Genomic DNA, 22,494 nt, shown 5'->3' on the forward strand with positions numbered 1-22,494 from the left:
CCACCAGGTGTAGCCCAAAAGCCCAAAAAAGTGGCTCCTCCACTCCCACAGGAAAAAAAAATGTACAGAAAGTTATTGTAGAAACCAAGACAGGGCCTTGGCTAGAGTTGAAGAAGGCCTCACAAACATGAGACATGGAGTTTGACTCTCAATGATGACCCAGGTACCAAATACAATTCTAGCAGTGATGCAGTTCATTGTCCCCAGTATAGCAAACAATTAATGTGGCTTCAGGTAGATAGGTGGATATAAGTCCCACAAATGGTGGGCATAAAACCCAATAAGCACAATTAAAGATGTGTGAGCACCATGGCCAGAAATACAACCCACAGAGAAGCTGTACTGTGTATGAGCACCATAGGCAAGCCAATGAGCAAAACCCCCAACCCCCAGCCATTATTCTCATGGCAACATCAACAAAAGGGGGGGGAAAAGGAGCAGGGAGGAGTCAAGTTCCATTCCCTGGCACTCCATATGGTCCCCCTAGAACCACCAGGTGTAATTCCTGAATGCAGAGCCAGGAGTAAGCCCAGCTGTGGCCCAAAACCAGTAGTAACAATAAAAATAAAAGAAAGCAGGGAGAAAAACCACACTGGGCTACTTCATAGAATTACAGTCTCCCCAATTCAATTCACAGGTCATGTTTTTAAAATATTAAATAATTCACATTTTATTTCATATGTAGCTCTCCTGTTCATATTAAGCCACAAAAAGAATGTCAGAAAAACTCAAAGGGGACTTTCATCAATAATTTATGTGTTGATTAAAAAGTCAATTTTAGACTATAATTTTATAGGCAAAAGGGCTGGGTTTTTTGGGGTTTTTTGTTTTTTTTGTTTTGGGTCATACCTGGCGATGCACAGGGGTTACTTTTGGCTCTGCACTCAGTAATAACTCCTGGCCATGCTCAGGGGATAATATGGGATGCTGGGAATCAACCCGGGTCAGCCGCGTGCAAGGCAAAGGACCTACCCGCTGTGCTATCACTCCAACCCCGGGCTGGGTATTTTAATACACAAAACATTTCCATAGTATTTCTAATTTTGAAAGCAGTAATTTCAAGGATGCCCTCTCTTTCAGATTATGGCAATAATGTCTATATATACTAAAACATATTTCTTTTCTTAATTCCCTCAAGGGATACCAAATGTCCCTGTATGCATTTTTTATTAGTACTATATGAAATAATGTATAATTGCCTACCTTATTAATTTTAAAATTTTTCTCCTCCATTTTCTCTATTTTTGGGGGGTGGGGGGTAGTCTTTTTGGGTCATACCAAGCAATGCTCAAGGATCACTCCTGACTCTACACTTAGGAATTATTCCTGGCAGTGCTTGGAGGACTTTATGGAAGTCAGGGATTGAACCCAAGTTGTCTGTGTGCAAGGCAAACTCCCTAACACTGTACTATCGGTCTGGCCCTGACATTTTCTTTTCCATGTGACTGCACCCATCCACTCAACTGAGTAATCAGGCACTTTTATTGTTTCTACTCAATGCCTTATATAAATGACCAAACAAGGTCTTAACCCTGTTTCCACCAGAATGAATTTTGAATCTGTCCAATCCTTTTCACCTGAAGTTCTTCCTGCTTTTAAAAATGACTTCACCCTAGACTTTAAGAGGTCCTAAATACAGTCATATCCTCACCATTTCTTTGCCACTTCTTCTCTTTTTCCCCAGTCATTCTGAGTAAATCATTCTGTTTCCCTGAAGTTTCATGTAACTGTTAACATTTTACTTGTTCTTCCTGAGTAGAAACTCTACAAATTCCAAATAATTAAATTTATCACAGTATTTATTATACTTGTGCTGTAATGTCTTTCCCACTAAAAACTTTCTAAACTTAAGTTTATTTATTTAATCCCAAAGTCTGGCTTGATTTGTAGAAGTACTCAATAAACGGCTGAACTAATTTTTCTTAAAATCATCCCAGTAAGTCTGGGCTGTGGTTCAGTCATAGAGCACAAGCTTTGCATGTGTAAAGTTCCGGGTTCGGTCCTCAATACTGCCAAAAACAAACAAAAACCATACAAGCAAGTATAGCATATATGTAATAGTTAGCGTAGCCCTCAAAGGATATAAAATAATGCAGCAGATGTCTGAAACCCTATAGTATGATGCTTCCACATACTTTTTTCCTATATATATATCACTGTCATCCCGTTGCTCATCGAATTTGTTCGAGCAGGCACCAGTAACGTCTCTCATTGAGAGACTTATTGTTACTGTTTTTAGCATATCCAATATGCACGGGTAGCTTGCCAGGCTCTGCTTCTCGGGTTCGATACTCTCGGTAGCTTGCCGGGCTCTCCGAGAGGGGCGGAGGAATCAAACTTGGGTCGGCCATTTGAAAGGCGAACACCCAACCGCTGTGCTATCACTCCAGCCCATACATACATACCAATGATATAACTAATTTATAAACAAATAAGGCTAAATAGGTACAAAAGATTAATAATATTAAAAGAGAACAATTTTAACAACATACTACAATAAGCTTTGTGACTGTGATCTCTTTCAGAATATCAACCTATGGTTGACCTCAGGAAATGGAAATCACAAAAAGCCAAACTCAAATGGGATCATTTTGTAAGATGCCAGGTTATAAATGACTTTAAATCCCCATTATTCCACTGGGCCAGTTTTCTCAATTATAAAAATCATTACTTTGTCATTAAGGTACCCTTAAATTTATAAATTTCATATCTCAATTACAAAAACACTACTTTGTCATTTAGGTACCCTTTAAATTTATAAATTTGAAACTATGATCATATACATTACAAACAGCATGCATACATTTCTGAGTGCCATATATAAAGCTTTCATGATTTCCTATTTGTGCATTTTTAAGTACTTTTTTCTTAACATGTATAAAAGAAACAGCCAATATCAAAGCCCAATTATAATTACTATTGGCTAAGCTGATATGAAAAAAGGCAAATGCATATAAAGATAAATTTTGGGTTATCGAACTTTGTATGGGGGAAACATGAGCACAAAGATGTATGGATCTGTAACTGTACCCTCACGATGACTCTCTAATTAAAAATAAACTAATAAAAAAATAAAAAAATAAATAAAAAAGATAAATTTAAGTGATTTCATTAATTACATTATTCAAATCTTAAACAGGACATCTTTTCCATACAAACACAAGGCTAGTCTCAAAAGTGAAAAAAACAAAAAAAGAAAAAGAATATTATTCTAATACATTAGTTTTACAAACTTTCAGTGCCTTAAGAATAAACTGAAAAGGGGCTGGGACAGGGATCAGTGTAAAAGTGCATGCACTGAATGTTTGAAGTTCTGAGCTCAACCCCAGGAACCACCAAAAACAAAACAATAAAACTCATATATTTAGTATAAAAGAATATTAGGGAGCTAGAGCAACAGTACAAGGGTGGGCAGGATGCTTGCTATGCACATGGATTTGACTCCTGGCACCACATATGGGCCTTGAGCCCCCAAGGCCCAATAGGAACATAAGCCCTGGGTACCACTGGTAGGGCCCAAAAAAACAAATAAAAAATATTAGAGGACTAGAGAAATAGTACTGCAGGCAGGGTGCTTGGCTTTGAATGTGGCTGATCTGGGTCCTGCCAATCTTCCCTTGATCCCCACATCAGGAGTGATATCTGACCTCAGGGCCAGGAGTAATAGCCTGAGAACACCACCAGATATGGACCAAAAACAAAACCAAAAAGCATGTACACACACACACACACACACACACACACACACACACACACACACACACACACACACACACACAAAGTATCTCAAAAGACATGTACTGCATGCAGGTCAAAACAAAAAAAGGGAGGGCCAGAGCGATAGAACAGCGGGTAGGGCGTTTGCCTTGCACGTGCCGACCCAAGTTCAATCCCCAGCGCCCCATATGGTCCCCCAAGCACTGCCAGGAGTAATTCCTGAGTGCCGAGCCAGGAGTAACTCCTGAGCATCACTGGGTGTGACCCAAAAAGCACCCCCCCAAAAAAGGGGAATATTAGAACACTACATCTCCTATCTTTACTTTGCAAAGTTAAATTATAAACTTTGTTCCTCTGACAGTATGTCTAACATTCTCTACTTTAAACTTTTTAATTAACAGTCTCATAAATGTAAACTAATGATAAATGCATATCTAAGTAAATTTTCATAAAGTAATCCGACCCACCAGTGCAAACACACAGTAAAAGGTTGAATTTTTCAAGTAGAATACCCCACGTATCTTAAATAGTACCTACCCTTCCAGGAAGGACAACTGCTTTTACCACTCTTGATATACCAAGGTCATAAAGACAGAGAATACTCCCTTCTATGTCTTCTAATCCAATCAGCAAACCAGCTCTCTTCTGCCAAAAGAATTCTTTCACAGCTAGAATAATGGGAGGCTGTTCGTTCACTCCATTGAATCTATATGCAGATAACCGTTGTCCTGTTAAAGAGTTTACTACTTCAAGTTGTGGACCACAAGCCAAGCAAGCAATTCCATTTTTCCCTAGAAGAAAAAAAAATGTTGCTTATTTTAATACTTTGTACACCATCAAAAGTTTTGTTTCACATATATAATTTATTATTTAAACAAAGTATCCTGAATTGAAATCTAAGCATTTATAGAACAGAAGTCTCCAAATTAGTAAAATTAAACTGACAATGACTACTCCAACAATAAAGTTAGCTGGAGATAACTCAAGGAAATAACGGTATGCTTTACATGCAGGAAGCCCAGGTACCACATGATCTCCTGAGCATGACCAGGAGTCACACTCAAGCACAACTGAGTAGAGCTCCTGGGGACTGTAGAGTGTGACTTCTCCAGCCAAAAACAATAAAGCAGGAAACAGAGACAATAACAGCAGGTAAGACCCCATATTGTCCCCCTAGCACCATCAGAAGTGATCCTTTGTCCTTGGTGTGGCCAAAAACCAAACCAAAACAAAACATAGTAATAAAGCCATTTGGTAAAGGTACCATGCTAGATGCTTAAGTATAGTAGTATCTTAGTGCTGGAGAGACAATACAGAGGGAACATATTTGGCTTTTATGTGATTTGAATCTGGCACTAAGTATGATCCCTTGAGTACCACCTCTTTGGAAAATTACAATACCTTCGTATAATTAACTTATCCAAAGCCATAGAGCTACAAAGAGCCAGAAATGATCCCTTTGGTCCCTTACACATGGCCAACCATGTGTAAGAGAGCATTCTACTGATTGTAATAATCACTCTGGTCCCCAAACTCCTATTTTTTACTTTATACCTATGTAATCTAGACATTACAGCTGTTCGACTGAGTTCCAACCAATAAGAAATATTTAACATAATAGTATTAACAAACACCCTGTTTTAATCCTTTTACTGGTATTGTTTGGATTTTACTGTGCATGCAATACGAAGCAGCTGAAGTGGGGGGTCTTAAGCAGGAAAGTGACTAATTGATGCTTATTACTGTTAGTCTAGTTGTTAAGTAGGACAATAGGGAAGCACAGAGATTACACAGGTAGAGGATACCCTAGACTTGGTCATCATAAACAGAGAAGTGAACTACCCAGAGATTCACACTGAGTCAGAAGTAGGAGCCAGAGCGAGAGTATAGCAGGTAAGGCATTTGCCTTGCATGCAACTAACCCAGGTTTGATCCCAGGATCCTTTATGGTTCCCCAAGCATTGCCAGGAATAGTTTCTGAGTGCAGAGCCAGGAGTAATCCCTGAGCATTCCCTGGGAATGACCCCCAAAAATAAAAAGGAGTCTAAAAGAATGTTTTTTTGAGAATATGATAGAGGTCAGTAAAACAAAATTAATCAAAAGCAGAATAGAACTGGACTTTCATTTGAGCAGCTGAATAAATAGTGGTATCATGGTAAAAAAAAAAAAGTCACTACCTTGAAAGTTAAAATTTGAGATGTTTTCCTCCTCTCTCTCTCTCTCTCTCCCCCTCCCTCCCTCTTTTTTTGGGGGGGTAGTAGTGGAGAGTGGGACACACCAAGCTATGCTATGCTCATAGCTCACTCCTGGCTCTGTGTTCAGGGCACTTCTGGCAATGCTCAGAGGATCATATGCAATGCTGGGGATTGAATCAGAGCCAGCCACATGCAAGGTAAATACTACCTAGTTGTACTACTCTCTAGTCCCCATATTCTCTCTTGAACACTTACCTCTCCCTTCATATTTGTCTAAGTGAATTACTTCATATCACCCAAGGACCCTACAATCACATTTTTCTATTTATATATAAAACTTAAAAGACAATTATAATGTCTATCATTTATCCAAGTAGATATAAAAATAATTACAACTAAGATCTATATTGTAAACCATAATGCACAAAAGGAGAGAAAAGAGAAAAGTGCCCACAAATAGAGGCAGGCTGGGAGGATCAGAAGCAGCAACATTGGGGATGGTGGAAGGAAACAAGGGACATTGGTGGTGGGAAATGTATACTGGTGAAGGGATAGGTGTTAGATCATTGTATGATTGAAACCCAATCATGAACAGCTTTGTAATGGTCTATCTCACAGATATTCAATAAAAAAATTTAAAAGCTTACAACTAAGGGAAATTATATTCTTTAAGAAAATACCATGGTACACAGAGCTTCAGAATACATAGGTTCAAAGTTTGTTTTTAAGGGGTCAGAATGTTAATACAGCAGGTAGGGCATTTGCCTTGCATACGGCCCATGCAGGGTTTGATCACTGGGCCCCATATGGTCCCCCGAGCCCACCAAGAGTAATCCCCGATCAGGGAGAGCCAGGAGTTCTGAGCACTGCCAGCTTTGGCTCACACCCCACCCCCCAAAAGCTTGTTTTTGCCATCTGCTACCTGAATTACTGATTCTCAGCTTCTTAGAATAGTCTTAGAAATAACCTCAAATGAAAATTGCTACATGTCTATATGATGCAGTTATCACTTCTAACATTTAAGAGAATAGCAATGTAAATACCTAAATGACACAAATGCTTTGTTGTCTTACTACTAGAAAGAACAGCTATTAAACTAGTTTCAGAAAAGATTTCTATTAGACTGAAATACATAATTTAAGAGGTTCTTTAGAATAGTAAATATTATACAATAGAATATATGTTACATGTTATGTAATATATGCTATATTATATAACAATATTATGTAACATGAAAGGAATACTAAAACCATGTTCAAATTAATGGAATTAAGAAATAAGACTTTCTGAATTATTTTATATCACCCAAGGGCCCTATGATCAGATTTTTCTATTTATAAAACCACCAATAAAACTTACTCATAAAGAAAAAAGCTGTGCATTAACTCTACTTTTCAAACGTAGATAAATGTTGAAAGATATAAAATATGGCATAGTTAATAAAAACTACAAGGGCCAGAGAGATAGTATAGCATGTAGGATGCTTGCCTTGCACACAGCTGACCCAGATTCGACCCCTAGCAACCACACATGGCTCCCTGAGTAATCCTCCCTGCCTGAGAGCAGAGTCAGGACTAAACTCTGTACATAACCAGGAGTGGCCCCAAAACAACAAAAACACAAAATCTGAAATTAAAATGAACTATAACCCGAGATTAAAAATGTGCTTCATCGTATGCAGATGTTATTAAATTTATAGTTAAGCAAATGTAACAAATGCTTATTCTTATATTACAATTCAATCAAGTAAAATTCTCCACAAAATTACTTTACCTGTCGCAAATTTTCCACGAAGCACAGATTCTAATGTTACTTCATCTTCTCCAAGGGCCTGAATAGTAACTTCTGGAAACTGCAGAAGACCACTAGTCACTTGTGCTGTTAAGTCTCGCATAGTTCCACTGCAAGTAAAAAATAACATTACTCCGATGTATTTGTACATGTATTTGTACATGTATTTGTACATGTAATTCAATAAATTCTTCAGCCAAGTAAAATAGTAATGGAAATACCACCACACAATACATACACCTCCCCAAAAAACAAAGTTAAAAGTAAAACTTGATAAACTAAGTGTTTCTGGTTTTAAAGTATTATCTAAGAAATGATACACCTTTAGGAAACTAAACAAGTTGAGGCCAGAGTAATAGCACAACGGGCAGGGCACTAGCTTTGCATGTGGCCAACGAGGTTTGATCCCAGGCATCCTGAACCTGCCAGAAGTGATCCCTGGGCACAGATTCTGGAATAAGCCCTGAGCACTGCTGAGTGTGGGTGAAGCCCCTCCTAGAAGTTAACAATTTCTGTAGGTATCCTGAGAATATACATAATTCCCTATATGCTTTGAAAACTGATTCAATAAAATTAATATTAATACTAAATCATATTATAGATTCTAATGTCTTAAACTGTGGACTGCAATCCAAAATGGTGTCACCTAATTTTTTAAAAGTTTGTCTTGAAATAAATTTTTCAGTCCTTTGCTTCTTTTGATTAGCCTGAACTCTTCTTGTCAGTGCAATCAGGAAAATTATCCCAACACCCTTACAAACTTAATTATAAAACTAAGTATAATGTGATAATTATACTTATGATTAGTTATCAGCAAATGTTTGTGCACCTATGTTATGTATCTACGTACCTTGAGTTGTATTAACTCAGGTACAGTTAATAGGTGAAGGGCCGGAGCAATAGCACAGCAGTTAAGGTGCTTGCCTTGCACGCCGCTGGCCTGGATTTGATCCCTGGCATTCCATATGGTCCTCGGAACACCACCAGGAGTGATCTCTAGTGCGGCGCCAGGAATAATCCCTGAGCATTGCTGAGTGTGGCCCCAAAACAAACAAACAACAAAACAAAAATCTCAGGTGAAAAGAAGTCATGAGCAAAGGTTTAAGAAATCATGCTTTATGTGAGGCCGCCGCATTCGAAGCGAAGTGACACTTCATACTCTATACCAAGAGTAGCACACATTTAATGGAATGTAAAGTAGAAGGCAACCAATCTCATCCTTTTATATGTATATGAAAGCACACAAATGCTCAATTTGTACGAACATTTTAGCAATCTCTTATACAAGGGCTTAATGGCTCCGGGGTGAGATACAACAACCTTCACATATTTTCCTCTCAGGAAACGTTTTTTGGATCATTTTTAGCAAATTTTTCTTAGCAAGCAATTCAAATACAAAATAAATTATTTAGGACCTGCTTGGGTGGTGGTGGTAATTCAAAATAATGATGGTGGGAAGGTGTAATGGTGATGGGATTGGTGTTGGAACACTGAATGTAATAAACTATTGTGAACAACTTTTTTAAAAAAAATTAAATTTTAGAAAGATCATGCTCTAGAAAGCGTATTTCAAAAAATACTGTTAGAATAAAAGGATTAAGAGAATCTATGAAAATTATGCAGTCACACAGCAACCTTAAGAACTGAATAGGGAAAAAAAAAAGAACTGAATAGGAGGCTTGCTCTTCTTCAAGCCAGTGTTCTCCCTTGAACAAGAATCTTGCTTGCTAGCCTCTATCTCTTTGCTTTTCACACTTTAGAGAAGCCCATGTTCTCTTTGCAATATATACTTTGTCCTTTTCTCCCCCCTCACATCTAAGTTCCAATAAAAATTATGCTGCTTCACCCTGAGAGGGTTACTGAGAGGTTACTGAGTCTGATACATTTCTGACCTTAACTAGTTAAGAAAAAACAAATCTAAAATGATCTTTCATTTTACTTAAAAAGACCAGATTCTCCTTAATTACCAACCCATAAATATATATATACATATATATATATACACACACCTTTAAATAATGGGAGGAAAAAGGCAAACCTGCTATTAAGATAAAAGAGCATTTTCAGAAACTAAGTTGACAAAACCAGAAGTGAAAAAACAGTAGGAATTATAAAAAAACAAAAACTGGCTTTGGCCTGCCAGCCACAGTAACTCTTATTTTACTTTGATCACTCTGAGGTCAGAGAGACAGGGCATAAAGCTTAGAGCTAGGGGCCAGAGAGATGACTCAAAAGGGTGAATGAAGCCCATGCTTTGCAAGTAAGTCAACTACCTGGCACCCACTTCAGGGTTCCTGGTTCCCCAAGCATGGTGATAGACAAGCACTACAGACAGCAACCCAGCAGAGCGGGAGTAATACCAGTAGTACTGTGAACTACCATCCCCCAAATTTATTGAGTTTAGAGGGCTACTGCATGCAAGCTAAGGAGTCTCCCTCCAACCCCCAACTAATAAAGTTCACAGTTCTCAGGGCCAGAGAGATAGCAGAGCAGGTACAGCTCGGGCTTTGCACGTGGCCGACCTGGATTTCATCCCGGACACTCCATATGGAACTCTGAGCCTGCCAGAAATGATTCCTGAGAACAGAGCCAGGAGTAAGCACTGTGCACAACTGAATGCGGCCCCCCAAAACAAAACAAACATAATGATGATATACTTTATACTTCTCTATTATCAGCATAAAAATAAAAGAAAACCCATGTAAATATAAGCAAGACAGCTTTCTCCATACTTGAATTAGTGGCTGGAATTCAAGCTGTATCTGAAAATCCTAAGTGTAGATATTTTAGATATTTCATTATAATAGTAAGGAAGAAAAAAATATTCCAAAATTATTTCCCAGATTTGCGGAGCCAAATTCTTTGAAATTTGAAGTAAATTCCTTGAATTTGAAGTTCAACGAATCCTAGGTAGAATAAATGATTTTCTGACAACATAAGATTGAACTATTTTACAACACAATAGCTGCTAATATTTAGTTATACATCATTGAAATTACCTTTAAGAAAAAAATACAAAACAATCTTAAATAAAATCAAAGGTTGACTCCAAACAAATCCTACTTCCCTCAATAAAGGAGATTTAAAGAAATTATAAGCAGAAGAGTGATCAGACAAAATGTCCAAGATATAATAATAAGAAAGGCATGGACATGTGAGGCCCACTAATCCCTGGCAACACCTTTCCTATTTTTCCCCATTTTCTTTTCATCTTAGAACATACACACAAACTTTTTTTAATGTCTCTCCCCCCCGTCCCCATTTTTGAATCACACACAGCAATGCTCAGGGTTACTCCTGGCTCTGCATTCAGGAATTACTCCTGGCTGGCTCAGGGGACCATATGGGATATACCAGGGATTGAACCCCAAGCAGCTGCAAAGGCAAATACTTAAACACTTAGCACTGTACCTTCTCTCCAACGCCCAAACTAACTCTTTAAAAGTGAAATAGAGGGAATGAGATTACAGGAGTTAAGGTGCTTGCCATCCAAGCAGAGGCCCCTGGCTCAAACCCTCAGCATCAGAGATAGTGCCCAGACACCAGGAGTAATCCCTAAGCAGTGATGTACGTACGATATGGCCCCAAAACAAAATCCCACGAATTAAAAACTAGATAGGTTGAAATCAAAAAGCAAGAACAGCTATATCAAAGCCAAATTCAGAGCAAAGACTATTATCAGTTGTTAAGAGGGTAATTTCACAGAACAGGTTCTATCTCCAAGGTTAACAATTAACAATTTCAATATTTTGTATCTTCAAAACATGAGGCAAAAATTAAACAAACTGAAAGAAACATTAAATCATATTACAGTCAAAGATTTCAACACCCCAAGAAAGAAATGCATTTAAGGATGAAGACCTAAATTATACCACCAGCCAACGCGGCCAACCCTGGTTTGATTCCCAGCATCCCAAAGGTTCCCTGAGCACCGCCAGGAGGAATTCCTGAGTGCATGAGCCAGGAGGAACCCCTGTGCATTGCCAGGTGTGACCCAAAAAGCAAAAAAATAAAGTAAAAAAAATTTTAAAAAAAGCTAACTTTTCAAATTCATCATGAAAATTACAAACCTTTATGTACAGAAACAATGTATTATCTTTCCTGAGAGGGGGAGGAAATGTTTTCTTACAGAAAGGGAAATTTATCAATAGACACAAGGCAAAGGTATCTCCATTGCCGCCCACCCCTCTTAAAGAGAGGATGGGGACACACACACACAGACACACACAGACACACACCCCCCCCCTCTTAAAGAGGATGGGGTTACCCTTCATGAAACATCTTCTATGTAAAAGTCATCACTAAAACCAGAATTTTCAGATACCTACCCCAGTTCAGGATCCCTCCAGATCACAGGACTGATCCCTGAGCAGAAATATGCCCTAAGCACTAGATGTGAACGCAAAACCAAAATAAATCTCAGGCAAGTATTCACTATCCTGTGATTTCAGATACCACACACTTCATCCATTTTTCACTGATATTCTAAGAAACAAGACAATTAGTGTTACTTTTGAAAGAGAATATTGCTTCAAGATCTACCTCCTAAATGATAATGAAGTTGAGAATTAACATACCCACGGCTTAAGAGAATTTTAAAAAGAAAAAACCCAAAGATAAAGAAGCTAATCCAATGGTGAAAGATAGCTATTTAATTTACAAAACTTCGAAACAAGAGTATTGTAAAAGAGGGGGGCCAGAAAGACAGTAGTGTGGCCCATGGCTTGCTTGCTTGAGGCCAACCCAGATTTGATTCTAGGCACACCAACCATATGGGCCTGAGCCCTGCCAGGAATGATCCCTGAGCAGAGGTAGTAATGTATGAGAAACTTACATATAGAAAGAACCTTAAAATGGGAATTTATATAAATCCATAATTACAAGAATGTTTTGTAAAACACTGTTTTGTTTGGGGGCCAAATCAAAAGTGTGCAGGAGTTACAACTGGCTCTGCACTCAGGGAATACTCCTGGCACGGCTCATGGGGTGCTGGGGACTAAATGCAGGTCAACCACATTCAAGGAAAGTGCCCTATCCACTGTACTATCTCTCAAGATCCCTTGTGAAACATTTAAAATCTTGTATTTACCAGTGGCTAGGTTATTAATACTGTTTATATTGTGCCTAAATAAATTCAACAAATACTGTTGCATTAATCCATCAGCAATAGAATCCATACCAGCATGGACCATCCAAGACTTCTCTAGTGTTAAAAAAGTTGTCCAAATATACCAGATCTCTCACCTGTCTCTCAGATATGTTAGTGTGGTTAGTACTATTCGGAGAAATTCAGATGACTATATCAAGCTTCCTTAGTGAAGTCGGCAACTTCCACATTCAGTGAGTTGTCAATTCATTGAGCTATCAATGCGTTATCAATTCAATGAGTTAGCCAATGAGTTATCAATTGGACTATTAATCCAACCAATACTAATTGCTTACCACACGCACAAAAATAAACTGCTGCATCCATGGCTTCCTCTCTACTTTTGGAACATTACATTCTTCCAAGTGTACCTATGTCTTCATTCTCATCATCCCTACTTTTTGTTAAACCGTTTCTTAGGATTACAACAATTTAACTTACTTCTTGGTTCTGCAAGCTCATCTGATTTGCCTTCTTACCTAGGCTTCTACCTAGCCCAGGAAATTAATTATCCTCTTATTTCCATTTAGAGTAAGTTAGTTCTCAAAACTTCCATAATAATTTTATATATAAATTTCAAGAGAAAAAAGAATTTCTAAGTTCTGAGATAACATAGGGGATAAGGTATCAGCCTTGAAGATGTCATAAGTGGAGGACCCAGTTCAATTCACAGCACCACATCAGGTCCCTGATCACCACCAGGAATGTCTATGTTCCCCATGTGTTAGTATCTAAGAATAACAATTTAAACAGTAAAAGTACAAGCTCTACCCAAATTACTGGAAAGGAATAAAAGTTTTAATTTCATAAAAAAGCTTAATATAAATTGAGTCCTACTGCTTATTCCCTCCTATTATACCCAAGCTACAAAAAAATACTTCCCTTTCCCAATCTTAATTTGGCACACAGGAGTTAAAAAAATATATATTAAAGGGAAGGGGCTGGAGCAATAGTACAGTGAGTAGGGCTCTGCTTTCCATACGACACCATCAACCTGGGTTTGATCCCCAGTCCCTCAACCCCTCCAGAAGAGATCCCTGGGCACAGGGGGGGGGGGGGAAGGGGGGAGAGGAAAGGAAGGGGGGAGAGGGAGGGGGGGAGAGAGGAAGAGGAGAGAAGGAGAGAGGATGGGGGAGGGGAAGAGAGGGAGAAGGGAGAAGGGAGAGAGGGGGGGGGAGGGAAAGAGAGAAAGTCATAAGCACTGCTGGATGTGTGTGTGCAAGGGAGCGCCTCCTCATCACCCCCCCAAAAAAAATAAAACTAGTGGATGCTCAGTCTTAATGTTTTGTCAGCCTAGAAAGATACAAATTCAAAAGTTATTACAAAGTTTCAACTTCGTATCAAGGTCAGACAGGTAAATCAGGATGTTATGCCAGTCCTCAAGGAAATTACTACTCATTTTGTTTAAAAGTGCTAGATTGCTTACAACATGCACAAAAATCTTTCTTAACTCTTTACGTCATATAAATACAAATCAACACTTCGGTGCTAGAGCAATGGCCTTCCACATGGCCAACTCAGGTTCGATCCCAGGCACCCCATGTGGTCCTGAGCACTGCCAGAAGTAATTCCGAGTCAGCTACCACTATACTATGAATTCCTAAAAATCAAAAATCATCACTATTATTCCTGTGAATCACTGGATCATAAATACCTAAAAGGCCTGGGTTGGAGGTATAGTACAGCTGGTAGCACTCTTGCACTGCATACACCCCACACAGGTTTAATCCCTGGCACCACATGGGTTCGCTAATCCCTTAGTACAGAGCCAGAAGTGATGCCTAAACAGAGCCAGAAAACCAGAAAAAAAAATTTAACAAAAATAATAAAAATAGGGGCTGGAGCGATAGCACAGCGGGTAGGGCGTTTGCCTTGCATGCGGCCGACCCGGGTTCGAATCCCAGCATCCCATATGGTCCCCTGAGCTCCGCCAGGGGTAATTCCTGAGTGCAGAGCCAGGAATAACCCCTGTGCATCGCCGGGTGTGACCCAAAATACCAAAAAAAAAAAAAATAAATAATAATAATAAGAAGAAGAATAAGAATAATAGGGACAAGACAGTACAGCAGGTAGGCAACAGCTTCACAAGAGGCCAGCCCTGGTTTGATTTCTGATACCCCACGTGGTCCCAGAACCAGCCATGAGTGATCCCTGAACACCAAGCCATGAGTAAGCCCTGAGCACTGCCAGGTGTGACCTCAAACCAAAGCCAGCCTATATTTCACCTCTCCCCCCAAAAACCCCAAACCCACTCCTTTACCCATCCCCCTCCCCATTCTCATTCTCTCTTACTCCTCCTCTTCCTCTCCTCTCCTTTCTCCCTTCCTGAGTACCCCCCCATCTCCTTTCACAAGCTCCTTCTCCTTTTCCCCTGGTCTGCTCCCCACTTCCCTGCCTCAGAATATAAAGAAAAAATATATAATTAAAAAATGTCTAGTCTTGACATACATCTCACTGTCATTTGTAAAAAATTACTGAAAGAATATATACAAATGACAAGTAAGCACATGGGAACATAGTCCATATCATGTCTTCAGGGAAACAAAATGACACAACCCTACACTAATCTATCAGAATACCCCACATCTAGTAACCGACCAACCATCAAAAGCAGCTAAGCACATGGAGCAACAAAAACTCTCATTCACAGATAGTGCAAGTCCAAAATAACATGCAGAATTTGAGTTTCTTACAAAATAAGCATACAATCGAACACTATTTATTGTATTCCTTGGTATTAACTATAAGGAACTAAAAACTTAACCAAACAAAAACCTGCACATGGAAGCCTGTAACTATGAGAACCAAAAACAACTGAAAAATCTATCTTCCAATAAGAAAAGGAACATATAAACTGTGGTATATTCAGATAATAGGTTATTATTCAGCACTAGAAAAGAATGATACCAAGACATGAAAAGACAGTAAGTCTGAAATACCTAAAGAGAAATCCATCTGAAAAGGCTGCATAGTGTTATTCCAAACATATAATAATCTGAAAATGGAAAATTTTAAAGTCAGTAAAGGTGATGGCCAAGAGGTAGGTGAGACAGATGACAAGGTGGAGGATAGAAAATTTTTACAGTAGTGAAACTACTCTAAATAGTACTTAAAAAGTGTTTTCAGGTCCTTATACATTTGTCCAAACCAACATATTTTTTACAATCAAGAATGAGTCATTGGGGCCGGAAATAGTATAGTAAGCAAAATGCTTGCTCACACTCCCGCAGGGTTCAATGCCCAGCACCCCATATGGTTCCCTTGAGCCCCATGGGGAGTGATCCCTGAAGGCTAAAGCCAATAAGTTAGCCCCGAGCACTACTGGGTATAACTCCTGCAGAGAACCAGCCATCATATACAACTATGAATTTGAAGTGATAATGATATATCAAATGTAGTTTTACTGACTACAGCAAATGTAGGGGGATATACTGATAACAAGAGAAAATATGCATGAATGGGATCAAGGAGAGTGTATAATATCTCTCTCTACCTTTCACTCAATTTTGCTAAAGAAAAAGGTCTATTAAAGAGGGAAAAAAAAAATCTAGGGCCAGAGAGACAGTACAGAGGTTCAGGCATTCGCCCTGCATGCCACCCAGTGGGGTTTGAAGTCCAGCAATCCATATCGTTCCAAAATCCCCTTCCTAGAGCAAGGAATATCCCTGAGCAACACCTGAGCACGCCAGGTATAACCCAAAAAAGAAAAACAAACTACAAGCAGTATACATTGTTTCAATACTAAGACTCAAAATTAAAACTGTAAAATTACTAGGTAAGATATTAACAGAATTTAATTCCAGATTCCAGAAAGTACTGGAATTCCACTAGAGAAAACTGCAATAATTAAATTGCAATATACACGGAGCAAATATTTTTACAAAACAGTTTGTATGCATTTTTTCTTTTCGACTACCTTGAAAAGACAATTAGGATACAAATGTCAACGATCAGTGGGCCCAGAAACTTCTACCTTAATCACCACTTTTAAGACATTTTAAAACATTGTGTTGGGAAAGGGCTGAAAGGGCAGAAAGGTTACCTACTTCCTAAAGTTTACATTAAGTTTACATTACAGAAGAGAAGATATAGTCAATCATTAGATCACCAGACACAAATAAATGCTATAATTGAGGTACATAGCCACGAGATCCCAGAGTAGATAGGAAAAAGGGAGATGGGGTGTTGCTTAGAAAAGGTGGAGTTTACTCAAAGGACGATTTGAAATTTGAGAATTAGAGAGAGGCAGAGATGGCAGGTCAAGATGGGTTTAGGATTGGGCAAGATCCTAAATAGCTGTAGCACAAATCTGTTAATAGTTAAAGGTAAACAACAGAACACACTCTTGTAAATGCCTGAACCTAATCTAGGAAAGTTAAAACTTCACGGGGGGGGGGGGTGCGAGGAGGGGAGGATCCAGAAAAGTTTCACAATTATGAAAATCCTAATATCCCGGAAATTATGTTTTATTTCCACTGATGAGCCCACACCAAATTGTATCGTAATTTCTCTTTCTCACTTTACATTGAAAAAATTCAAAAACTAGGATATGACCCTGGGGTATGGAAAGAAAGCCGACTTCCCACGTTAGCACACTTACAGCATCCCCTCACTTAAGTGAATGCACTGGAGCTGGGCTTGCCAGGGCCAGACACGTTCTCTAGAAACAAGCAAATCTACCCTCATTTCTTCTCTCCTCGCAGAACCCAATCGATTGAAAGTTCGCGAAAGAAGGTCCCTAAAATGCACGGGCACGTTTTAAGAGTAAAGAGTAAAGCGGAGAGTTTCCAAGAGAGAGACCTGTTCCTCATTCCTACAGGGTTCAGGATATAGGGGGAAAAAAAACAGTTCTCAAAAACTGCCTACATTAAAAAAAAAAAAAAAAGAACAACGCTCATTTTATTTAGCTAGCTACTACGATCCCCGGCTGGCTGAGGACAAATGAACTTGCGCCCCCCCGCCCCGAAAAAGCAGTGGACCCCTAGCGAAAGCAGGGTGGTAGTGGTGGGGGGGGGGTCTAGCCTGCAGGTGGGGCGGGCAGAGCGCCGCAAGCCCACGCCGAGACGTGCTGGAAAGGATCCCTTTAGCGGGACCATCCAGAGCACGTTTCCCATCACGAGCCAACTCGTTCCCCGCCCTGGCCGCTCCCCAGCAGGGCCGGGAGCGTGCGTTACATTCCTCCAGGCGCCCCGCAGCCCGCCCCGCAGCGCCGGCCGGCCGGCTCCCGCAGAGAAAAGCCCGCCAACGTCTCAAGCGCACCGGAGAACAACGGTGAGGACGAGGCTCCGCAGTCCATGTCGACCCTGCGCGGCAGGCAGGGGGGGTGGACCCCGCAGAGCCTCCGTGTCGCCATGTGCGGGCGGCTCAACCCGAGAACGCGGTTATATAACTCGTCCTCCGCGCCCCGGGACGGGCTAGAAACCGTCGCCGCTCGCCCGCGCCCGCGCCCGCGCCCCGGCGCCGTTACTCCCCGGCCCGGGGCTTTCCTGCCGGCCGAGGCCCGGCGCGAGGCAGGCCCCGCGCGCCACCGAAGCGCCACAGCCGCCGCGCGGGGGCCCAGGCCGCGCCGCCCGGCCTCCCTCCCGCCCTTCCCCCCCTACCTAAGGCGGGTGGGTGGCCGAGCCGCCGCGGGCGCCGGGTCCACTGGGGCGCAAGGCAAGAGCTCCTCCCGCGCGGGACCGTCACAGCATCTCCCGGGAGACACGCCGCCACGAGCGGGGCGCGCGCACCTCCGCCCCGCACCAGCCTCCGCCGGCGACCTCCGGGGCCGCCTCACGGCCGCACGGCTGTGTGAGCGCCTTCAGCGGCGGCAGGCCGCCTGACAGCGCAGCACCGAAACGCCGGGGCTGCCCGCGCCGCGGTTCCGGGTCCTGCCCTGCTCCACTGCTCGGCTCCCGGACAGCGGCCACCCGACTTGGCGCATTACCGCGAGCCGGGGCGGACCGAGTCCCACACGCCAGCGAGGGAAGGGAGGGGAGGGGTGGGGCGGGGGAGGGCGCCGAGGGAGGGGAGACGGGCAGGAGATCGCGGCGCGGCGCCCGGAGCTCTCGCGAGCATTCCAGGCAGAGGCTGCGGCTCCGCGGGAATTTTCAAACTCCCGGAAAGAAGGTGGGGGAGGGGAGGGGGGTTGGGAAGGAAAGGAAGCAGGGCGGGGGAGGGCGGGCTAGTTACCGAAAGCCTCATCTCGGGCCGCCGAGGAGTGGAGAAGGAACTACAAATCCCACAATGCCCAGCGCGCTGCGCTCCGGCCGACGGCTCGGCCCAGGAGCCGGGCGCACAGGGGGAAGGTTATAATAAATCTTCGCCGGAGCCTGCGGAGGGCCGGATCTGCCCTCCCAGGCCGCGAGTTGCCTCTCTTTTGGCGGGAGATTCGTCAGGTTATCGGCGGGCCCGGCTTGCTGGCTGCCGAGTGATAATCTTTGCCCCCTGGCAGCCGCGTTTTTGTCCTCCGTATTTTCCTTCCTTGCTCACATTTTCCGTGTGAACGTGAGCCCCGCACTCCTGCTTTCCGCACTCAGAGTGAATATATTTTAGTATCCGAGAGTGCTTTTGTGACGACAGCTGCTCACGCACCCTAAACTTGATCGTCCACACCCTCGCGGCTATATTAATTTTTTGTTTGTTTGTTCTTTATTCACCTTGGGGCTTCATTGTGAACTTTCTTTGGTTCACAATAGGTGAACCGCGTCAATGAAACGACTGAACCGTCTGAGTAAATAGTAAATGAAAGGAGTAGGTGGTTAAAGCAGAGGGAGGACTCTAGCATCTGCACTAATCTTTCTCATCTGAAGTTTCTCCATTTTTTGTTGCTCTTTCCATATGTTTTTTAAAATGAACCAGGTTGTGATGGAGATGGAAAGAGGTTTGGGCTTGGCTTTCTCCGTCCTTGTCCTTAACTCCTTCCTCTTCAAAGTCAGAATGCTGACTTATGTCCTTGCTTTGCTTCTCTCTCCACACTTTCTCTGGGATCATTTTATGCTCAGTTTGTGACCACTATGCTTCGTGGTAGTGGAAGGCAAGATTCATAGCTCAGGAAGGCTACGTGGGACATCAGGAAAACCAAGACATCTTTCTGGGCTTCAGTTGTCAAATCGGTAGCACGATGAGGACTAGAAGAGATGGTGGAATTGATTTGTTCCACACACATCTGTCCTTTCCAGCCCTGCCAGAAAATTAACAAATCTGTTCCACACTTAATATCCAGATTAATCAACTTTCCAAAGGAGCATTGGATTTTAATCCTTCCATGTTACCAACTGGATATTTTCTGTATGCTGAACCAATCCTATATATAGTAATTTATCTTCCTATATTGTTGTTTTGATTTGGTTTGTTTTTGTTTGGGGGTCATACCTGCTGGTACTCAGGGTCTCCTGGCTCTGTGCTCAGAGATCACTCCTGGAGGGCTCAGGGGACTTTATGGGATGCTGGAGACCAAACCTGGGTTGGCCATTTGCAAGGCAAACACCCAACCAGCTGTACTACCTCTGGGGCTCAAGTTTTATCTCCCTATATAGTTGTGAGAATCATTTGAGTTGGAGAGAAGGGGGAGTACAGTACTGGATCACCCTCTAAGGTGCTTGGTGGGCTATTTCTGTGCCCACTAATGCCCCTAGACAGTGATAGAGGACCATAGGGCTGGGCCACTAACCTGATCAGCCATATGCAAGTCAAGAGCTCTGCTGTTCCCCTCCCACTCCCCAATTCTTTTCTTTCTTTTTTGTTTTTTGGGTCACATCCTGTGGTGCTCAAGGCATATTCCTAACTCTGCTCAGGGATCACTCCTAGAAGTAATCAGGGAATCGTATGTGATGCCAGGGATACAACCTGGGTTGATAGTATGCAAAGCAAGTGCCTTGACCCCTATACTCTATCCTAAATAACTGTCCTGTACTATATCCCTGTACTAACCCCAGCAATCATTTCTTGACCTTCCTCTAAACATCTTCTTTCAGGATCTCCTAGCTTCTTCTCTGGGTGTTTAAATCTTTTATCCCTTGGGAACTCTTTTCTCTCCCAAATCTTCCTTCAGCTTTGGCCCACATTAATCACTGAACTTGCACTGAAAACATGCTGATTGTTGCATATTTGTTTTGCTTTTTTGGACTTTCTTCATCTATCACCCACTTCCTCTGTTTCTCATCTTACACATTTTAAAGCACTTCCTTTATTATTGACCATTTTTATATTCTTGTTCTTTTGTAAATTGAGTTCCACTTTTTGCTTGGGGGTCACATCTGGCAGTGCTGAGAACTTAATCCTAGCTCTGTGCTCTGAGATAACTCCTGGCAGTGCTTAAAGGAACATACATTGATCCAGGATCAGTCACACACAAAGCAACTACCTTAATCCCTGTACAATCTACCCCCCCACCCCCAATTCCCACTTTATTTATTTATTTATTTATTTTAGTTTTGGTTTTGGGGGCACACCCTACAATGATGCTCAGGGATTGCTTCTGGCTCTGCACTCAGGAATTACTCCTGGCACTACACAGGAGGCCATATGGGTTGCAGGAGATTGAACCTGGGTCAGCCACATGCAAGGCAAGTCCCTAACCCTGCTATACTATTGCTCAGGCCTCCCAATTTCCACTTTAAAGCTTTCATCTAATCTTTTTTTTTTCTTTCAGTCATTTAAGTACATGTGAACTTATTTCAGTTTGTTTCAAGAGATATTAGTGTTAAATGGAAGGATTAAAAAAATCTGGGTTTAAAAGGAAAGAGAGAAAGGGAGAGAGAGAGACGGAGAGAGAAAAGCCCCTGCCATAGAGATAGAGGCTGGGGGGGGGGGAGTTGGGGAGTGAGGGGTGATGGAAGGAAACTTGAGAACACTGGTGCTAGGAAATATACACTGGTGGAGGGCTGGGTGTTGGAATAGTGTGGGACTAAAATCTAATCATAAACAGCTTTGTAAGGGTCTATCTCACAGTGGTCCAATAAAAAAATTTTTTAAATCTGGGTTTGGTAATCAAGGAAGTTTGGCTGAAGATTGATATATTTTGCTGTCTTAAGTAGGGTTCAGATTTCCCTAAGTTGTTGACCATGGAATCTATTTATGCTTGTGGATTGCCTTGTCTCATCCGGATTTGGGTAAATACAGCTTCAAAGCTTTCCCTTATAGGAGAAAGCATTGTGTAGTCAAAACACAATTAATTGTCTGGAGCCAAACCACTTGTTTTAATTATTTTCACTCCTCTTTAGCCACATTGATTGGAATTACTTCAGGCCCTAAGTCTCTTTTCTCTCAGAATAAAAGATACTGTTGCTTATTTCCCTTGTTAAACTGTTGTAAAGTTGAAATGAAAGTTGGGAGCCAGGAAGATAGTACAACTTGTTGGGAGCTTGCCTTCCATAGCCCACCCAGATTCTATTCCGGCCATCCCACATGGTCCCCCCAGCCCACCAGGAGTGATCCCTGAGCACAGAGCAAGAAAAGCCTGAGCACACCAGTGTGGCCCAAAAAGAAACAAACAAACAAAAACAACAACAAACAGAAAGTATATGCCCACCTTAGAATTTCATTCCCTTTTTATCTATATGGTCATCCTTCATTTTGGTAAAAGGCTTAGGAAATTATTTTGTTGGGAATGGTCATGTCCAAATGCCTCAATTTGAGATGTTTTCTTCAAGATGCATTACTTGA

General features: G+C 41.6%; 1 protein-coding gene across 3 annotated transcripts in view; it reads right to left on the reverse strand.

Moving 5' to 3' along the window:
- AHCTF1 (AT-hook containing transcription factor 1) overlaps positions 1-18,830 on the reverse strand; it is an 83,279-nt gene extending 64,449 nt beyond the window's left edge. For 2 of the 3 annotated variants that reach the window (XM_055146887.1, XM_055146885.1), the window contains exons 1-3: positions 18,450-18,830; positions 7,686-7,813; positions 4,255-4,508 (exon numbers count right to left, since the gene is read on the reverse strand). In XM_055146887.1, coding sequence (XP_055002862.1) covers positions 4,255-4,508; positions 7,686-7,806 — 375 coding nt within the window. In that variant the 5' untranslated portion in view covers positions 7,807-7,813; positions 18,450-18,830. Of the gene's footprint in view, positions 1-4,254; positions 4,509-7,685; positions 7,814-8,553; positions 8,734-18,449 lie in introns of all 3 variants that reach the window. The other variant, XM_055146886.1, reaches the window with a different exon arrangement.
- Positions 18,831-22,494: the final 3,664 nt, after the last annotated feature.

Source organism: Sorex araneus, chromosome 9, assembly GCF_027595985.1.
Source record: "Sorex araneus isolate mSorAra2 chromosome 9, mSorAra2.pri, whole genome shotgun sequence".
Lineage (NCBI taxonomy): Eukaryota > Metazoa > Chordata > Mammalia > Eulipotyphla > Soricidae > Sorex > Sorex araneus.